Source organism: Geotrypetes seraphini, chromosome 8, assembly GCF_902459505.1.
Source record: "Geotrypetes seraphini chromosome 8, aGeoSer1.1, whole genome shotgun sequence".
NCBI classification, from domain to species: Eukaryota; Metazoa; Chordata; class Amphibia; order Gymnophiona; family Dermophiidae; genus Geotrypetes; species Geotrypetes seraphini.
Genome location: NC_047091.1, coordinates 66,879,526 through 66,901,114, shown reverse-complemented (window position 1 = coordinate 66,901,114; position 21,589 = coordinate 66,879,526). Strand labels below are relative to the sequence as shown.

Sequence of the window (21,589 nt, the reverse complement as noted above, 5' to 3'; positions counted from 1 at the left end):
TTCCTAAGTTTCTTCCTTACCAATTCCCTCATTGCTTCGTAGTTTCCTTTCCTGAAGTTAAAAGTTGTCGCAATGGATCTCTTGCCTTTTGACACTCCTACCTCAACCTTGAACTTGATCATATTATGATCGCTGTTTCCCAACGGTCCCACTATTTCTACTTCCTTTGCAGGTCCCCTTAACCCATTTAGGATTAGATCCAGAGTGGCATTTCCTCTCGTCGGTTCTCTAACAAGCTGTTCCATGAAACAATCCTGTGTAGCTTCCAGGAATTTTGTCTCCCTAGTGCATTTCGAGCTTCCAAGCCTCCAGTCTATCCCAGGGTAGTTGAAGTCTCCCATAATAACCGTGTTGCCACTTTTGCATTCACGCTTCATCTCGGCTTCCATTTCCTCATCGATATCTCTGGTTTGCCCCGGTGGGCGATAAAATAGGCCCATCTTTATTTCAGGCCCTTTCCTTCCCGGTATTATAACCCATAGAGATTCCGGCTTGCTGGCCGTCTCTGCTGTGTCCATTTGTGTGGATTGTATGCCTTCTTTTATGTATAGGGCTATTCCACCTCTTTTTTGTTCTGTTCTGTCCTGGCGATAGAGCTTGTATCCCGGTAGTGCTTTATCCCATTTGCTTTCCTCATTCCACCATGTTTCAGAGATTCCAATGATGTCGATGTCTTCTGCGTTGGCCAAGGCTTCTAGTTCCCCCATTTTGTTTCTTAGGCTCCTTGCATTAGCATATATGCACTTTAGATCCTGGTATTTTGCTGTCCTCCTTTCTTTTCCCTGTGCTTCGGTCCATATTTTCTTCTCTTTTGCTGCAGACATTGTAACCACTTCTTCTGGGTTAGTCGACTCCTGCAGTTTGTCCCTTGTTCCTTCTCAGCCATTTTTCCCCTCGGTATCTTCACAGGATACCGTCTTCCGAATCGTCGACCCTTTGTCAACTGTCGGCTTTCCCCTTCTTCTTAGTTTAAAGCCTGTTCTATTCCTCTCTTGACGTAGTTTGCTAGGAGTCTAGTTCCTGCTGCGCTCAGGTGCAGTCCATCTTTCCTGTATAGCTTGCTCTTGCCCCAGAACGCCGTCCAGTTCCTCACGAAGTGGAATCCTTCTTCCTCACACCATCTCCTCATCCACGTATTTATTGATTGTAGTTCCTCCTGCCTTTTCACATCTGCCCTCGGTACTGGTAGGATCTCTGAGAACACTATCTTCTGGGCCCTCATCTTCAGCTTCCTTCCCAGAATCTTGAATTGTTCTAACAGCGTGCTTCTTTTGTAGTCTCTCCTGCTGACATCGTTCGTCCCGATGTGGATCACTACAGCGGTCTCTTCTGTCTCCGCCCCTTCCAGGATCATTTCAATTTTGTCCACGATGTCCTTGGTTCTTGCTCCCGGAAGGCAGGTCACCAGTCGGTCCTCTCTCCCTCCTGCTATGTGGCTGTCCACATGCCTAAGGATCGAGTCTCCCACTAGGATCGCTGACTTTCCTCTCTTCAATTTTCGCTTTGGTCTCAGGTCAATGTCCTCAATGTACTTCACTCTTTCTTCTTTTGGGCCTCGACTAGCCAAAATCTCCCCCTCTTGCGATAGCCCTCTGTGGGTGTCATCCTTGAGGTAATCTTCTTCTTGCTCTCCCTTGCATGTTGGTATCCGTGTAGCTTCTTCTTTCATCTGAAGTTCGTTCTCTTCCACCTTCGTCCTGTATGCCTCTTCAATGAATCTCTCGAGTTCCCTGACTTCCTCCTCAATGTGTCTCTCCGTGGCGTGAAATCCTTCTAGCTCCTGAATCTTGTCCTCTAGTCGCTTGACCTCCTTCTTCAAGCTTTTCAGTTCCTGACACCGACTGCATACATACGACTGTCTCATACAGAGCATACAGAGCATACTGTCTCATACAGAGCAAGGATCAACAAAACCCCTGTCTCCCCTTCCTTTCCACAAATATCCCCTCCACTATTGTGAAAACTGAACAAACCAAATTACTACAGAATGCTACATAGAAAACTCAAGCTAACAGAATACTTCAGTCACACATGACAGGAATAGTGTTAGGGAGAGCAACTAGAGCAACTGCCCCCTGGTCAGAGAAAGAGCCCTAAGCCAGCTGGAAGCTAAAGAAGCACAGCCTGAGCTTTGCGGTTTTCCAGCTCTAGCAGGATACATATTTCAAATCACAAAATATAAAATAATTTTTTTTTTCTACCTTTTCTTGTCTGGTAATTTTATTCTTCATATCACATTGGTCTCAGGCTTTGGTTTTGGGTTCCTTCTGTCTTCATCTTGGCATGGCTGACTCCTAAAAGTAAAATAGGCCCAAGAGGAGCTGGGGAAGAGATGCCGAGTCTGACACGGGCGCAATTTTTTTTACCACAGGAGCAAGACTTTTCACCGCTTACACGGGGTGGTGAAAGATCTTGTCTCCATTCCTGCGGGGCGGTGAAAGGTCTTGTCTCCATTCCTGCGGTAAACCAGTTGCAAATGTCCCCATTACTGTGGATTTACTGCGGTGAGCATGGTTTACCGCGGTAAACGGTCCCCGTGTCTCTAGCAGGAACCTCTTCTATCCATTTAAATCATGCAGAATGTTGATCCTATCACCTGTCTGCATTCTTTCTCTCCTGAGCTCTTCATAGTAATTGCATTACTCATCCCTTTTAGGTAAGAGATGGGTAATTTTAAACAGCCAATTATCTAGGTAAACAGCTTCTGAAAGTTGTTCCTCCTTAAATTTGAAATCTTGCATCCAACTTCAATAATAATAGCGAGTGAAGGGGAGGAGTGTCCTAGTGGTTAGAGCCACTGGTATAGTAAGGGGGAGGTGATCCGCCCTGGGCGCCATCTTTGTAGGGGCACCAGCACCCGACTTTTCTACCCCCCTCCTTCCCAACCCCCCCCTGCCATATGTGTGTACCCCTTCCCCGTACCTTTTTAATTTTCCTGGCATGAGCAGCATCACGAACTTGCTGCCCGCACTGGTGTCGGCTCTCTCTCTCTCTCTCTCTGACGCCACTTCCGGGTCCCGCGCTTAGAAAGTGACGTCAGAGGGAGAGCTGACACCGATGCGGGTAGTAAGTTCATGATGTTGCCGGGAAAATTAAAGCAGTACGGGGGTCGGGAAGGAGCAGGGGAGGCAGAGAAGAGGGTGAGGGAGGGAGGGTGCCACCAATTTAGGAGCCACTCACCCTCGCTATGCCACTGGTTAGAGCTGCTGTCTCAGCACCCAGAGGTTGTGAGTTTGATCCCAGCCCACTCCCTGTGACTCTGAACAAGCCACTTAATCCCTCCATTGCTCCAGGTACCACAGGTAGATTATGAGCCTGCTGAGAGGGATAGGGAAAATACTTAAGAGTACCATTTGAGCTTTGTTGCCAAAGAAGGATTTTACGCGTACCGTGGAATGCCAGAAGAACTAACAAATCAATTTTGGAAGAGATCAAACCGGCTATGTCACTCGAAGCCCAAATGATGAAGTTACGACTCTCTTATTTTGGTCACACTGTTAGAAGAGAAAGATTATTGGAGAAGTACACTATGTTTGGGAAGATCGAAGGAACCAGGCAGAAGGTGACCTGCAATCAGATGGCTGGAAATGTTGAAAACAACCATGGGGATGACACTTACTGGACTAGCACAAACTGATCTCTTTTTCGATCTGTAACTCGTCAAGTCAATAGGACTCGAGCACAAGTCGATGGCACCTAACATAACACAACCTGATTACTATTCAATGTATTGTAAACCACTTTGGATGAATCTCTTCATCAAAAAGGCAGTTGTAAAGCCCAATAAATAAATACAAGGAGGGAGTCTTCATTGTTGCAAGTAATGCTGGAGCCTCTTACCTTTTACATCCCTGCTATCAGTGCTGCCACTTCCCAGAAGCCTCTCCTTCCAGTCACTTGAAAGCAGCTTCTCCAGGGTTGGCAAGACTATCGGGATTGCAAGAAAGGAAAGCAGAGGCTGTAACTATGAGTAACCCCTGCAAGAGGGGTAGAAGTGGGAGGACCACTAGGCAACAGTGATCACAACGCGATCAGATTTACATTAGAAAGGGGGACACCCATAGTAAGGAGGACCGCAACAACTGCGCTCAACTTCAAGAAAGGGAACTATGTTGCTATGAGGGAAATGGTGGGGAGGAAGCTCAGAAACATCTTTAGGATGGAGACTGTGGGAAGCACCTGGACCCTATTCAGGGACACCCTGCAGGAAGCACAAAGAATGTACGTCCCCAGTTTCAGGAAAGGCTGCAAGAACAAGCGATCAAAGGACCCGGTTTGAATGTCAACTGAAGTAAAGAGGGCAATAAATGACAAAAAAGTATCCTTCCGGAGATGGAAAAAGGACCCAACGGAGGAAAATCACCAGGCGCACAGGAAATGCCAAAAGGAATGCCACCGAGAGGTTAGAAAAGTGAAAGGGGAATACGAAGAGGGGATGGCCAGGGAGGCGAAAAACTTCAAGGCATTCTTCAGTTACGTAAAGGGGAAGCGACCAGCGAGAGAGGAGGTGGGGCCGTTGGACGATGGGGATAGGAAGGGAGTGATTAAGGAGGATAAAGAGGTAGCTGAGAGGTTAAACACGTTCTTCTCGTCGGTTTTCACGAGCGAAGACACATGTAATATACCGGACTCAGAGGAGCTCATGAGTGGGGAACAGGCCGAAAAATTGGAGCACATAGAGGTAAGTAAGGAGGATGTCCTCAAACAGATAGACAGGTTAAAATGCGGTAAATCACCGGGCCCGGACGGGATCCACCCAAGGGTTCTGAAGGAACTAAGACAAGAAATAGCGGGCACAATCCAGCATGTTTGCAACCTATCCTTGAAAACTGGTGAGGTACCAGAGGACTGGAAATTGGCAAATGTCACACCTATCTTCAAGAAGGGATCAAGGGGTGACCCCGGGAACTACAGGCCGGTGAGCCTGACTTCAATTATAGGGAAGATGGTGGAAGCTATGATCAAGGACGGCATTTGCGAGCACATCGAGAGGAATGGCCTACTGAGAACAAGCCAGCACGAATTCTGTAAGGGAAGGTCGTGCCTAACGAACCTTCTGTACTTCTTTGAGGGAATAAGCAGTCGGGTGGACAATGGGAAACCCATAGACATCATTTACCTCGATTTTCAAAAGGCTTTCGACAAGGTGCCACATGAAAGGCTGCTTAGGAAGCTGTGGAACCACGGGGTGGGAGGGGATGTGCACAGATGGATCAAGCACTGGTTGTCGGGTAGACTGCAGAGGGTCGGAGTGAAGGGCCAATATTCTGACTGGCGGGGAGTCACAAGCAGTGTGCCACAGGGATCGGTGCTGGGGCCGTTACTCTTCAACATATTTATCAATGACCTGGAAAAGGAGGCAAAGTGTGAGGTTATAAAATTTGCAGACGATACCAAACTGTGAGGCAGAGTTAGGTCCAGGGAGGAGTGTGAGGATCTGCAAAGGGACCTGGACAAGCTGGAAGACTGGGCAAACAAATGGCAAATGCGCTTTAACATGGAAAAATGCAAGGTCGTGCATATAGGGAAAAAGAACCTGTTGTTCAACTACAAATTGGGGGGGCATTGTTGGGAGACAGCAGACTTGAGAGAGACTTGGGTGTGCTAGTGGATGCATCACTGAAGCCATGTGCACAGTGCGCAGCAGCCTCGAAAAAAGCCAACAGGATGCTGGGCATCATAAAGAGGGGCATAACAATCAGGACGCGGGAAGTCATCATGCCATTGTATCGAGCGATGGTGCGTCCACATCTGGAATACTGCGTTCAGTATTGGTCGCCGCACCTCAAGAAGGACATGGCGGTACTTGAGAGAGTCTAAAGGAGAGCAACGAAACTGGTAAAAGGGCTGGAACACTGCCCATACGCCGAGAGGTTGGATAGGCTGGGGCTCTTCTCTCTGGAAAAAAGGAGGCTCAGGGGAGATATGATAGAGACCTTCAAGATCATGAGGGGCATAGAGAGGGTGGATAGGGACAGATTCTTCAGACTGAAGGGGACAACAAGTATGAGGGGGCATTCGGAGAAACTGAAGGGAGATAGGTTCAAAACAAATGCAAGGAAGTTTTTTTTCACCCAAAGGGTCGTGGACACTTGGAATGCGCTACCGGAGGAAGTGATCAGGCAGAGTACGGTACAGGGATTCAAACAGGGATTGGACGGATTCCTGAGGGATAAAAGGATCGTGGGATACTGAGGGAGGAGCTGGGATGTAACACAAGTATAGAAAGCTAACCAGGTAATAAATATAGAAACCCAACCAGGTCATGCATGTGCAAGACCGGAGGGTTAGGACTTCGATGGGAAGATAGGACTTCAATGAGAAACCAAGGTGGCAAGGGAGCCCCTTCTGGTGATTCAGACAGGTCGTGACCTGTTTGGGCCGCCGCGGGAGCGGACTGCCGGGCAGGATGGACCTATAGTCTGACCCGGCGGAGACACTGCTTATGTTCTTATGTTATGTTCTTATATCCTGTCAGGAATCTCTCATCACAAGCAAAACTAGCACTGCTGTGTGTCACACATTGTGCTGCTAATGGGTCTCAGTGGTGGGCAGGTCACGGTACACCGTCAATAGCGTGCAGGACAATTGCGCCCCGACAATTCTCCTCCGTCAAATGCGTGCACCAACAAGTGCATGCATGAAGGGAGTGGTATTTTCGGAGCACAATTGTAAGTGTAGTGGGGGTGGGTGGGGTTGCAGCAATTGAGAGTGTGTCGACATCCCCCTGAAGGAGAGCGTGGGTATTCCCCCCACATCCCCCTCAGAGCAGAAGAGTGGAAACGGGAAGGCTTTGGGAGGAGAGTGCATTGGAGGTTCTCCTCTCCTCAGAGCGCAAACGGGAGGGCATTGGGGGAGGCGCGCATTTGTCCTGCGAGCAAATGTCAGGTCGGAATTGTCGGCACTCCAATGTCCTGCGCACATTGGACGGGTCACCTCAGGTCACACACTCTGCATGGGTAAATAAGAGTATTTGCATGTTTTGATTGGCTACATTCGTAAATGGTAAATTCAGAATGCGGCTATTTATATGTTTAGAAGCCTGGAAGGCACAGACTGAAAGGGGGCACATCATGGGCATTGTTTTGGCCCAGGCCAAAAAAATATGGGGGCAACTCTATGACTGGACATTGTTCTTTTTGTGCCCTGAGGTCACAAAGTGGGAGCCCAGTTTATGTTATAGAATATTGGCGTACTCGGGCATGAGTGAGCTTAACATTTATAAGAACATAAGAAGTGCCGCTGCTCGGTCAGACCAGTGGTCCATCATGCCCAGCAGTCCGCTCACGCGGCGGTCCTCTGGTCAAAGACCAGCACCCTAACCGAGACTAGCCCTACCAGCGCACGTTCCTATTCAGAAGGAACTTGTCTAACTTTGTCTTGAATCCCTTGAGGGTGCTTTCCCCTATGACAGACTCCATACTACTATTTATCATTTCTGTAGCGCTGAAAGGTGTACGTAGCACTGTACATTTAACATTCATTAGACAGACCCTGCTCAGAAGAGCTTACAATCTAATTTGGATGGACAGACAGGACATCTCGGGATTAGGTTGTTTCTAGCAGAGGGAACGATACGGTGGGTAGAGATAACTGATGGTTAGTGAGCTAAGAGTTGAAAGCAGTTTCAAAAAAGTGGGCTTATAGTTTGGATTTGAATACTGCTAGAGCAGTGGTCTCAAATAGAGAATGACACGGTGAAAAAATTGGTCCCCGTCACCGCCCCGTCCCCGTCTCACCATCCCCGTCACCGCCCCGTCCCCGTCTCACCATCCCCGTCACCGCCCCGTCCCCGTCTCACCATCCTCTTCACCGCCCCGTCACCGCCACTGCCACCCCATTCACCGCCCCGTCACCGCCACTGCAATCCCATTCACTTTTCTTTATTTACGTATAAAGGAAACATTCTTTAAAACTTTAAAACTTAGTTAAATATTAGTTAATAACTATACAAAAACAAAACACGCAGAGAAAAAATTAATTAATATAAATTCCCTGACTTCCCTGCACTGTCCCCCCTTGAAGGTCTGTCCCCATCCTGAAAGCCTGATGCCCCCCCCCCGATACATCCCTCCCCCCGAAGGACCGCCGACTCCCCAACAATATCGGGCCAGGAGGGAGCCCAAATCCTCCTGGCCACGGCGACCCCCTAACCCCACCCCGCACTACATTACGGGCAGGAGGGATCCCAGGCCCTCCTGCCCTCGACGCAAACCCCCCTCCCCCCAACGACCGCCCCCCCAGCTTCAAAATGATGCCTGAAGTTACCTTGGGGGTTCTGAGCACTATTAATTTTAATTTATTACAGCACTCCAGAAATATTTTTCTAATTGTTTTAACTTGGAAAAGCGAACCAGGATTGTCTTAATGAAAGGCTTATGTTCTGCACTGCAGCCCTCCTGCCCTCGACGCAAACCCCCCCCCCCCAACGACCGCCCCCCCCAGCCGACCCGCGACCCCCCTGGCGACCCCCACGACCCCCCACCCCCCTTCCCCGTACCTTTGGTAGTTGGCCGGACAGACGGGAGCCAAAACCGCCTGTCCGGCAGGCAGCCAACGAAGGAATGAGGCCGGATTGGCCCATCCATCCTAAAGCTCCGCCTACTGGTGGGGCCTAAGGCGCGTGGGCCAATCAGAATAGGCCCTGGAGCCTTAGGTCCCACCTGGGGGCGCGGCCTAAGGCACATGGTCGGGTTGGGCCCATGTGCCTCAGGCCGCGCCCCCAGGTGGGACCTAAGGCTCCAGGGCCTATTCTGATTGGCCCACGCGCCTTAGGCCCCACCAGCAGGCGGAGCTTTAGGATGGATGGGCCAATCCGGCCTCATTCCTTCGTTGGCTGCCTGCCGGACAGGCGGGTTTGGCTCCCGTCTGTCCGGCCAACTACCAAAGGTACGGGGAAGGGGGGTGGGGGTCGCCAGGGGGGTCGCGGGTCGGCTGGGGGGGCGGTCGGGGGTTCTTGGGGGGGGCGGTCGTTGGGGGGGAGGGGGGTTTGCGTCGAGGGCAGGAGGGCCTGGGATCCCTCCTGCCCGTAATGTAGTGCGGGGGGGGGTTAGGGGGTCGCCGTGGCCAGGAGGGTTTGGGCTCCCTTCTGGCCCGATATTGTCGGGAAGTCGGCGGTCCTTCGGGGGGGGGGTGCGAGTGGTCCTGCCGGGGGGGGGGGATGTATCGGACGTCGGGGAGTCGGCCGGGCAAGAGGGCTTGGGCTCCCTCTTGCTCCGATCGCGGGTGCGGGTGGGAGCGCGTGCGAGCGGTCGTTCGGGGTGGGGGTGCGAGCGGTCCTGCTGGGGGGGTGAATCGGGCGTCGGGCGGTAAATAGCGGTTCCTAGAAGGGGGTACATTGGCCCGCGGGGACAAACCTGTTCACCGTTTCCGCGGTCGGTGAATGGCCTTGTCCCCGTCACCGCAGCGACTGCTAGTTTTCTTCCCCGTTTTCGGCGGTGACCCGCGGCTTAAATGCGGTGGCCGCGGGTAAACCGTCACCGTGTCATTCTCTAGTCTCAAACTCAAGCCCTTTGCAGGGCCACATTTTGGATTTATAGGTACTTGGAGGGCCTCAGAAAAAAATAGTTGATGTCTTTTTATAGAAATGACGATTATGCATGAGGTAAAACTCTTTATAGTTTATTAATCTTTCCTTTTGGCTAAGTCTTAATAATAATATTGTAATTTATAGATAAAGAGACATATGATCAAGAAACTCTTTTATTTTATTTTTGTGATTATGATAAACATACCGAGGGCCTCAAAATAGTACCTGGCGGGCCGCATGTGGCTCCCGGGCCGCGAGTTTGAGACCACTGTGCTAGAGACAGAGCGTGATGTATTGACTCTGGCAGCCTCTTCCAGCCATACAGCATGGCAAGAAAGAAGAGATGAAGTCTGGAGTTGGCGGTGGAAGAGAAGGGTGCTGATGTGAGGGACTTACCCAAAGAATGGAGTTTGCAGGGTGGAGCATAAGGAGAGATAAGTGAGAAGAGACATTGAGGGGCCACAGAATGAATGTGGCATAGTTACAGCAGTAATAGACCTGGTATAACTGCAACCATTTGTACTGTGGCTGGGATGCTTGTAACTTATAGTATTCTGTAAATTGGCTATGTAACTGGGAGCCTTACCCATGTCCATGTCCTCCTTGCATTTCTTGCTATTAAGTTCCTTGCATGCACTTTCCCAGCTAGGTGTATCCCTAAGCACATAAGCCAGTGGTCTCAAACTCAATCTCTTTGCAGGGACACATTTTGGATTTGTAGGTACTTGGAGGGCCTCAGAAAAAATAGTTAATGTCTTATTAAAGAAATGACAATTTTGCATGAGGTAAAAGTCTTTATAGTTTATAAATCTTTCCTTTTGGCTAAGTCTTAATAATAATATTGTCATTTATAGCTAAAGAGACATATGATCAAGAAACTGTTTTATTTTACTTTTGTGATTATGATAAACATACCAAGGGCCTCAAAATAGTACCTGGCGGGCCACGAGTTTGAGACCGCTGACATAAGCGCTTTCAGATTTGTCTTTCCCATTTTATACAGAGTTTTAAAAATTTCCTCATTTCCCTATTCACCTCTCTCGAAGCACACATAAAATGTGGCAAAGCTCTCATTTTGGAAAGGGTGTTATATGAGTCATCAGCTTCTAAAATAGAAACAGAAGAAAATGAAGGTAGATAAAGACCATATGGCCTATCTAGTCTGCCTAACAATGTCCTCTCCCTTAGAGATCCAATATACTTACTCCAAGCTTTCTTGAATTCAGTACATTTTTCATCTCTAGCACCTCTACCGGGAAACCATTCCACGCAATCATCACCCTTTTCATGAAAAAGTATTTTCTGAGGTTACTTCCTAGACTATCTCCTTTCACTTTCATCCTATGCCCCCTCCATTCCAGAGCTTCCTTTCAATTGAAAGAGATTCACCTCACATTCATTTGTGCCATTTAAGTATTTAAACATCTCTATCATATCTTCCCTATCACATCTTTCCTCCAAAATATACATGGAGATCTTTAAGTCTATCCTCGTACTCTTTATGACAAAGACCACCAACCATTTTATTAGCCTTCCTCTGGATCAACTCGGTCTTGTTTATATCTTTTTGAAGGTTCGGTCTCCAGAATTATACACAATATTCTAAACTAGTCTTTAAGCCCGTTACATTAAATAGTCTGTCTTTCTTTCTTTCTCTCTCTCCTTGGCCGCTGTCTGTCTGTCTGTCTTTTTTTGCTGTCTGTCTCCTTGGCCGCTGTATGTCTGTCTTTTTTTCTGTGTGTGTCTCTCTCCTTGTCCGCTGTCTGGTTTGTTTGTTTTTCTTTCAATCTCTCTCCCTGGCCCCCCTGTCCTGTGTGTGTCTTTCACTCCCACCTACCTGTCTTTCAGTGTGTCAGTCTGTCAATGTCCCGTCTGGGTATTTTTTCTTTCAATCTCTCTCCCTGTCAAGTATCGTGCCCCATCCTACCTTTTTTTTTAATCACGCGTTGTGTTGGGAAGGGCAACTGGCTACTGGATTAGGTTAAACTGTCATTCGAAGCAAATCATTATGTGCTGCATGTTTTAAAATTTCTCTGCCGGCCACGGAGCTACAGACACACAGAGCCACAAAGATTGAAGTGCGCGTGCGTGCTAAGGGTATTATTATATAGGATGAGGTCTCACCAGAGTCTTATAAAGGAGCATGATTACCTCCTTTTTCCTACTGGCCATTACTCTCTCTGTGCACCCAAGCATCCTTCTAGCTTTTGCCATTGCCTTTACTACTACCTCTTTGACCACCTTAAGATCATCACGTGCGATCACACCCGAGTCCAGCTCCTTTTTCATGTAGAAAAGCTCTTCACTCCCGAAACTATACCATTCCCTCAGGTTTTTGCAGCCCAAATGCATTACCCTGCATTTCTTAGCATTACATTTTAGCTGCCATATTCCAGACCATTTTTCAAGCTTTACCAGGTCCTTCCTCATGTTATCCACACCATCAGGGGTGTCTACCTTATTGCAGATTTAGCTATCATTTACAAAGAGGCAAACCTTACCAGACAGCCGTTCAGCAATATCACTTACAAAAATGTTAAAAAGAACAGGCCCAAGAACAAAACCTTGTGGCACACCACTGGTAACATCCCTTTCCTCAGAGTGAGCCCCATTTACCACTACCCTCTGCCGCCTTCCACTCAACCAGTTCCTAACCCAGTACATCACTTTGGGGTTCACACTGAGGGCATTCAGTTTATTTATTAGATGTCTGTGTGGAACAATGTCAAAAGCTTTGCTAAAATCTATATAAACCACATCTAGCACTTTCCCTCTATCCAACTCTCTTCATCCAGTCAGAGAACTTGATCAGATTTTTCTGACAAGACCTGCCTCTAGTTGCCATTGAATTCCAGAAACTTCACAATTGTCTGTTTTAAAAGTGTTTCCATTAGGATTACCAGATTTTCAGGAATGAAAATCTGGACCATGGCCCCGCCCCGTTCTGCCCGACCATGCCCCGTTCCACCCAAGTCATGCCCGTTCTGCCCCCATCCCCGCCTCCTCGACCTGTTTGCTCGTTGGGACAGCATCTGCACATGTGCTGGTGTGACGCGATGACATCACTAGCATGCGTGTGACATTACCGCATTGCAGCCTCCCATGCGTAGATGCCGTCTCGACGTCGCTCAGTGCTAGAAGCTTTTCAAAACCCGGACAAAGTACCAGGTTTTGAAACGCCGTCCAGACATGTCCTGGAAAAGGAGGACATGTCTGCGGAAATCCAGACGTCTAGTAACCCTAGTTTCCATTCAATTACTTACCACAGAAGTCAGATTTACTGGCCTTTAGTTTCTTGTCTCCTTTATTACCCTTTCCCTCAGCTGTAATCCCCAATTCAGTCACTGGATCTCTGCGTGTGACCTTGTAGCTTTGCTTCTTAATTGGATGTATTTACTGTATGTTTGCAATTGTCTGGAATATGGCCATTATCTATAAGCAGAAATGGGAAAAATCAGCACTTCTTCATATAGGGGTAAATTCTATATATGGTGCCTATAAAATCGGCACTGAAAAAAAATGCTGAGCAGTATTATATAAAATGTGCTGTTTATAGAATAGCACTTATGTCCAGGACTCGTACTAACTTTCGGTGTGCCAGTTTTCACAAGCTGAAATGTGGGGCAAATTCTTAAGCCTAACTTAGGTGCAGATGACCCTTATTCTCTATTATATGTATAAATTTGAGAAATGCCCCCAATCTTCCCATTTCTGAGCCCCCTTTTTGGTGCCACATGTAAACGATGCACACATTTTTGTACATAAATTTAAATTAAATCCAATGAATGCTAATAATTTCTTGTTAAGAAGCCAAATATCCGTGCTAATTGGCTCGTTATTCAATTAAGTTGTATGCAAATTGAGTAGATGCCCAAAGTTGCACACGCAACTCAGAACGTCATATATAGAATTAGGGGGATCATTTCTGGCAATTATATCTGGAAGTAGGTTTCAGGAAACGCTGATCACGTTGTATGTGCCAGCAAATACATTAGTGTTTGCCAGTCTCTTTATACATCTTTGACTAAAGGCCTCATACTCAGCAGAACTTTTTGTAAAATACTTGGGAAAATGTGGACATCTCAACCTCATGTCCCATTTCCCAGGCTGAGTCCCTATACACATGCAGAATGTTACTGGCAGAACCAGAAATTAGAAGCAAATTACAGAGAGATAAAGTGGCTCATCACAAGATCGCAGTGCCATTGCTAGAGCTGAGTTACAGCAGAGATAAACTGAGACCAATGGTTTTCCCTTTCCTGTTCTGGCAGGTGGTTTTCAGAGTCAGTACGCTGGCTGGTCTTGAAAGGGAAACTGGACAGAGCTGTGAGAGAGTTGCAGAGAGTGGCGAAGATGAATGGGAAAAAAGAGGAAGGCAAGAAACTCACTTCCCAGGTAAAAAAAATCTTGCAATGTTTTGGAGAGCAGGAACACACTGGCCCAAGTTCTTCTGCTTCCCTACATTCCTTCGTGACATCGATGCACACTGGGTCAGGAGAGATCCAGTCTGATGAAAGAGTGGGTATTATTTACATATGGTCTCCAGGCTAAGGAAAGGCTGGATATTGTTTTAGGGTTATCATACATCCAGGAAAACCTGGACATGCCCTCTTTTTAGAGGATTGTCCAAGTGTCTGGACATTTTGTTTTTAATTGGGGAGTCTGCCCGGGTTTAGTTGACTCTCCTGGCTCCCCCACCTACCTCCTCCCCAGCCACTGTAATTCAATCTTCGGGCAGCCGGCAGTGGTGAGATAAGCCTGCTACTATTGGCCTGTCCTGGAAGCCGCCTCTTTGCAAGTCCCATCTCTGCAGGAACAGAAAGTAGCTGCAGAGAGGTGGCCTCCAAGGCAAGCTGGCAGAAGCAGGCTCACCTTGGTGCTGCTGCCATCTACCCAAAGGTTGGCTTACAGTGGTCGGGGAGGAGGTGAGAGAGTTGGGAGTTAGAGAGAGAGGTTTTGAGGGGAAGTTAGTAGCATTGGAGGCTGGAGGAGGGAGGACTGAAGAATCAACATCAGGAGAGGAGGGGGCTGGAGAAACAGCAGGGAGGGAGGGAGAGATAGGGGGAGGGGGCCAGAGAAGCCAAGTAAAATGGCATACTTAAAAAAAAAAAAGAACTGGCACTTAAATATGCTTAACATCTGACATCTTAAACTTTGACTAGTGCAAAAAATCAACTGTATTTTAAAGTGAGATTTTAGATTCCATTACATTCATCTAATATCATGTTCAACTCTATAGTTCTCAAACAGGAATGAGCTGCATGAAATCTAAAGAGAAAAATAGTCAAGAGGTCTATTCTCCTCCAGAAACATTTGAGGAATCCAGTCTCACAAAGGCCTAGATTCTTAGTGAGGTCATATGAAATGCCTTATCAGGCTATATGCGAGCATGCAGTAATGTTATGATGTTTAAGAGATTGTTAAAAAAACTAACTTTTGTGCAAGCATTCTGCTAAAGGGGTTAAATTGTAGTCCAGACAAAGCTTCTAACATATGAGGGAAGAGTTATTGACCGCTTTCATTGAACTATGTAGTCCGTTGGATTGTATTTGTATTTTTTTGAATGTGATTATAAATGTTTTGTTTTATTGTGAACTGCCTAGCTATTAAGAGGGTAATAAATATTTCAAATAAATAAATAAAAATGTTAATGACTATAATCTATTGAGTTTGCCCTTTGACGGTCAACCTTTTTTTTTGATGTAGTTGTATTTATCAGTTCAAAAGAAAATCCACATAAACATAAAGATAAAAACAAGATGTTAATCACTGTCAGGCTTGAAACAGCTGATATCAGGTAATCAATCTCCTCCCATCGATGTCATGAAAACCCACTATTCCGGACACCCCAAAGTTCAAAACCTACTAGATCAGTGGTCTCAAACACGCGGCCCGGGGGCCACATGCAGCCCCAGGTACTATTTTGAGGCCCATGGTATGTGTATCAAAATCACAAAAGTAAAATAAAACAGTTTTTTGATCATATGCCTCTTTAACTATAAATTACAATATTATTATTAAGACTTAGCCAAAAGGAAAGATTTATAAACTATAAAGAGTTTTACCTCATGCAAAATTGTCATTTCTTTAATAAATATACCAGTCACAACAATTACTCAGTGCAAAAATTCTTCTCCAGTGGGAATTCTGATTCCACTTGTTCAAATCGAGTCCGTGGTCATGGGATTCTTCATTAAACCCCACTGATAGAATTCTATCAGTGGGGAATAATGAAGAATCCCATGACCACGGACTCGATTTGAGCAAGTGGAATCAGAATTCCCACTGGAGAAGAATTTTTGCACTGAGTGATTGTTGTGACTGGTATATTGGTTAAGTACAAGTAGTGAGTCAATTGTAGTTGGTAGATTTCTTTAATAAGACAGTAACTATTTTTTCTGAGGCCCTCCAAGTACCTACAAATCCAAAATGTGGACCTGCAAAGGGTGTGAGTTTGAGACCACTGGTCTAGATGTTCACTGTCTAGGTACAAAACTCCCTCTATCTTCGTGCTGATCACTATATCCAGATACTCCACTAGAATCCAAGTCTAAAGATGGTTCATGAAATATTTTCTTTCTTTGTTGCCCAACCAATTTGGTTTGATACATCCAGGGATAGATTTGATCCAGCTGGTAATCTCGCTCATCTCTTCTAAAATTTTTAATCTTCGATTGTTTTAAGGACTCTTTAAAAGATCCTGAGACTTATTTAGTTTATCAATTTCTCAGTCGCAGTACTCTGTTTCAGTTGCTTCTCTGACTCATCAATTGTACTTTTGATCTTTGTTCCACAGCCGAAGTAGCTTCTTTAATAAGCAGCATCAAATCCAGACTGCGCTTATTTATTTATTTATTTTAATCTTTATTAAATTTTCAAACTACCATTGTGTAAACAATTTCAATATACATAATATTACACGAAATGCACATTAAACTTATAGACATTAATGCACAACTATTTCTCCCCACCAATAAACAGAAAAAGTACATACCTACAGGAAACCTTCCCTATATGCCCCGAATGAAATTCCAATGCAAAACCCTCCCCTCTCCCACCCACCCACCCTGGATGTGTCAATAAAATAAAATCAGTTATCATTCCTTACAGAACTTAGACAATGGTTCCCAAACATCCATAAATTTCTTATACCGTCCCTGTTGTACGGCCATCGACTGCGCTTTTTTAATTGACTGTTTTATCCCTATTAAACTGTTATGTTATTCGCTTAGAATTTATTAAGCGAACCATTAAATCTAAATAAACTTGAAACTTGAAACTTATTAAGAATTGCATTTCATTTCTCTACAAATTCTCATTACTATCATGGTATGCATGAAAGGAACCCATTTGGAGATACTGCCCGGTCAGAAATTCAGGTTATTCTTGTGACATCTCTTCGGTTTTTCTCTCTTTTTCTGTCTGTGCAGACCTTGAAATCCAGTATGCAGCAGAGTGCCAGGCCAGAAAAATCCACCTATACTATTATGGACCTAATACGCACCCCAAATATTCGCAGGATATCCCTGTACCTCTGCTTTGTATGGTAGGTTAACCTAACCTCTAGGTGCCTGATTTTTAGCTGAGATGATCACCATTTGAAATTAAGTAGTGACCTCCCCTTAACCTACCTAGCTATCAATGCTTAGTGATATTATCCATTTAAGGAGTATTGTTGAATAAACGTAGAATTGGTGACCGCTCCAATGACTATCCACTTAATTTGGGCCTGCTATAAGTCAGATATAAACTGGTCAATATTCAAAACAATTTAACCGGCTGTAAATAGCTGCTGATCAGTCAAATCAGGGTTATTTGCTAATTTTCAGCCACACTTAACCAGTTATCACCCCTGGTAATTAGCTATTTTGGTGAGAATTATGGGGGTGGAGTCAGCAGTTGGCTGATTAACTGCCGACATTCAGCACTTAACCAACCAGGGTACTAGAGAAAACAGTCTTATTTTTATGCATTATCTCCAGTTCCACAAGAACTAGATTTTCAGTGCCAAAGTCTGGACATAGCCCAGCATCAAATATCCAGAAATAATGCTGGCAACAATCAGTAAATGTTCACCCTGCCAGAAAATATTTACCCCATTCTAAATAGATACCAACTGAAATATCACCACTAAGGGATAAATTCTGTATATGGTACCTAAAAATCGATACCAAAAAATAAAATACTGAGTGGTATTCTATAAACTATGCCTAAAGTTAGGCCTGGGACCTGTGCCTAACTTTAGTCCATTTCCACTAACTGAAATGTGGTACAAATCCTCACGCCTACCTTAGGCATAGATGCCCCTTATTCTAGAATGCCCCCGATCTGCCCATGACCTTCTCATTTCTGTGCCCCTTTATAGGTGCCATGCATAAATTTTAGGCGCAGATTCTGTGCCTAAATGTACACACATATATTTAAATTAAATCCAATTAACGCTAATAATTGCTTGTTAAGAAACCAATTACATGTGCAATTGGCTCATTATTCAGTTATTGCATGTGCAAATAGAATTATTTATATATTAGGATTTATTCACCATATTTTTGAAGGGTTCCTTCAAGACGATGTACAGCAAGAATAAGTCAAGTATAAGCAATAGAAAATTAAGCAGAAAAAAAAAATTCAGATTCCAATACAAAGTATGGCATAGTATGTTTAATTAAAATATCAAAATCTATATAGAGAACAACTCCACAGCTATGGAGAAAGAGCAGCTGCTATTAATTAATGTAAAAAATGTGGATAAAAAGAGACTTTAGAAATCGTAATCCCCAACTCTCAGTCCATCAGTCCTGACAAGGGATGCAATATACGGTAGTCATAGATCTCTCAAAAAATTCCACTTAACAAAACAAACATACAATTTCAAAATTCAGAGAATGAAGCAATGTACTTATCTTGATAGCTATGACCTGGGAGTCCTGAAACTTCAATCCAATATGATCACACACATATAGAAGGTGTTGAACAAAATTCCATTCACAAATCAGCCACATTTGTGTAGTCAATTCCCATGACATTAAATTATCAACACAAAGAGTGATAAAACATTTTAATAGACAGCATAGGGTTTAAGCAAGGGGGGCGGGAGTGGAGGACCGCCCCGGGCTCCATCTCAGTGAAGTCACCGGCACCTCTCCATTCCCCACGCCACACTCCCACCCTCCATTCTTCCTATAGCTCTTTAAATCTTCGCCAGTGCGAGCAACTTCTCCAGCCTGCTGTTCACGCCGACCTGGCTCCCCTTTGAAATCACTTCCTGGTCGTGGGGCTAGGAAGTGATATCAGAGGGAAAGCCAACACAGCAGGTTAGAGAAGCTGTTTGCACAGCGAAGGTTTAAAGAGGCATGGGGGGAGAAGGGAGGGAGTGAGGGTGATATGGGGGGCGTGGAAAGAGGGGGAGCCTAGGGGAGGTTGTGAGGGGGCACCACCACCCCAGGTGCCTCCTACCCTCGCTGCACCACTGTATACAGTAGATAGAAGAGATAGAGTAAGAGAAGTTAGAAAATAAGTGACTAATTTGAAGAAAGCTGCACATAAGGTCAGAATTTGAGGGTAAATGGATAGTTGTTAGCTCCATTTTCTTCTCCTCCTCTAACATGACTCATGATCTAGATAAAATTTGGCCATTTAGGGGAGAAGTTATCAACGTGGTTAAGATAGGTTATTTACCATGTTGTGCTATTGCATAAAATGGAACTGTTACAATAGAATAACATGTGGTAAAATATCCCTTCTTAACAATAGCTCGTACTGATAACTTTCCCTTTTTGAAAGCTATGGTTAGAAAGTGAAGTGGCATGATTTGATCCAGATAAAGGGCTGAAAATATCTGGTTTAAAAAGTGAAACAATTTCTGTAGGGGACACGCGTCTCGAACAAGCATTGAAGATGGGGTCCGGACGTAGGGGGGGGGGTTCGAGAGTATATCAGGCATTATTATATAGGGAGGATCCCTGGGACCCTTATCTAGGGGGATGGGAGTGGGTGTTACAAGGGGGGAGTAGGTTGCTTACTTGGGAGGTTATTTATAAGGGTTTGTTTACGCCTATTCTATCTATTAACTATGTGGAAAACGGCTATAAAATATATTATAGGTAGTAATTTACCCCTGATAGAGTGCAGCATATTTTGGGGCAGGGATCAGATCATTGTTGGCGAAATTGTGGGGGGGGCAGGGGGGATTTCCTCCATATTTGGTAGGTGTGCCCATTGGTTAAGGAGTATTGGCAACTGGTGGGATGTATGTTGGTATTGCAGAGACATTGTCTGGTGTGTTTGAAGAGTTGTTTGTTAAATGTGGGTATTTCTGGCTTTCCTGAAGCTGAATAGAAGTTTGCAGCTTGTAGATTCACGGCCGCCAGGTTAGCCTTGGTTCATCGTTGGCAGTCACCTGGCATTCCTGGTTGCCGTGAGATCTATAGTCAAAAATCACTGTATTTGTAATCGCGTTTAAAGTTAGCGAGACTTCACCTCCAGTTTAAATTGTATTTAAACCTTATGTCGGTTTCCTGAAGCAGTACCGAAACGTGGCACGTCGGAACCAGTAAACAGTCTAAGCTAAGTTTCAGCATTTTCAATATACTTTCAAATTATTTAAAAGAGACATTCCTCTACAGCTCGAGTAGCTAGTGATAGTATAATGAACTATTACAAGTACTGGTTTGAATTTCCGATGATTGGGTGGTGAGGCGGAGCATTCAGTCTTCATGTCTCTGAGCAGAGTTCTACTAGATATGCAAATCAATTAAATTTGGGTTGAATTCATTTTTTACCTTAATGGAGTGACTTTCTTCAAGACTTGTGAGATCTATAGTCGGCTGGACTACCTCCAACTGATGTCTAAATTGACAGCCATTCGCCATAATACTTTGAGTGTGGGATAGTTATGTGCAGAGGGGGCAGCATAGTCAGTAGTTTTGTGCTGTCACTGATGTCCAGTTAGATGGCTTTTTTCTATTTTTGCGGGGTTTTGGGATGGCGGGAGGTTAGGACGGGGGGTACTGGCTTTTTGGGGAGGAGAGAAAACTGAAAACTTTTTGAGAGTGATATATTTGTTTTTTGAGTTTTTTTGAACTTGGATATGATGTTTTGTTTGTATGCTGGATTATTATATTGATGTTTTGTTGTGTGCTACTCTCTTGAAATAAACTTTTTTTTTTTTTTTTAAGTTAAACATTTGTGGCCTGCTGGCAAAAAGGCATAATTTTCTTTAAATGTTTGGCCTTAGGACTGTGATATTTCGTAGACGTGTTTCTCCGTTTTTTGGGGGGTTGGCTTTAGAAGTTCTCATATTTTCAGTCTTCTCCACATTGCATTTTCAGGACGTTTTGGAATATTAAGCCCTTGTGATCTTTATATTTTGGCTCGATCACCACTGGCAGAGTTTGTAACAAATGAAAAAATGGGAAAGTGGTAATAAATACGTGGTCAAAATGTTAGCTGATACAAAATACAAAAATCCCACTCTTTCTATATTTAAAAGTGAATATTTTAAACTAAGTACAAAAAAGTGCTCAGAACCAATCAACTGGTAGTAGAAAGATCACGCCGGGGTTGTACCCTTAGAGAAAATCTTCACTTATTCAATCATCGCACTTTAAATATTGTACTATATTGATGACTATTCCAACTTCTCAAAGTGTCATAAACATGCACAAAAGGTTTTTAGAACCTGGAACAATTAGACACCCAAGATGAGTACACTAAAAACCTTTTGAATGTTTATGACACTTTGAGAAGTTGGAATAGTCATCAATATAATACAATATTTAAAGTGCGATGATTGAACAAGTGAAGATTTCCTCTAAGGGTACAACCCCGGCATGATCTTTCTACTACCAGTTGATTGGTTCTGAGCACTTTTTTTGTACTTAGTTTAAAATATTCACTTTTAAATATAGAAAGAGTGGGATGTTTGTATTTTGTATCGGCTAGAGTTTGTAACAAACCAAATCAGCAAATGCTGGGACCTGGGAAATGGCAGTGGTTAGGACAAGACAAGGATGTGAATGTAGGCTGAACAGAGTGAAACAGTAGGCAGTGGCATCTGGA

At 44.8% G+C, this 21,589-nt stretch overlaps 1 protein-coding gene across 3 annotated transcripts in view; it reads left to right on the top strand.

Moving 5' to 3' along the window:
* The window catches only part of LOC117365368 (solute carrier family 22 member 6-A-like), a 130,275-nt gene that overhangs the window by 48,312 nt on the left and 60,374 nt on the right, over positions 1-21,589 (top strand). For all 3 annotated transcript variants that reach the window (XM_033955734.1, XM_033955735.1, XM_033955733.1), the window contains exons 5-6: positions 13,801-13,924; positions 16,960-17,075. In XM_033955734.1, the coding sequence (XP_033811625.1) occupies positions 13,801-13,924; positions 16,960-17,075 (240 nt within the window). The remainder of the gene's footprint in view (positions 1-13,800; positions 13,925-16,959; positions 17,076-21,589) is intronic.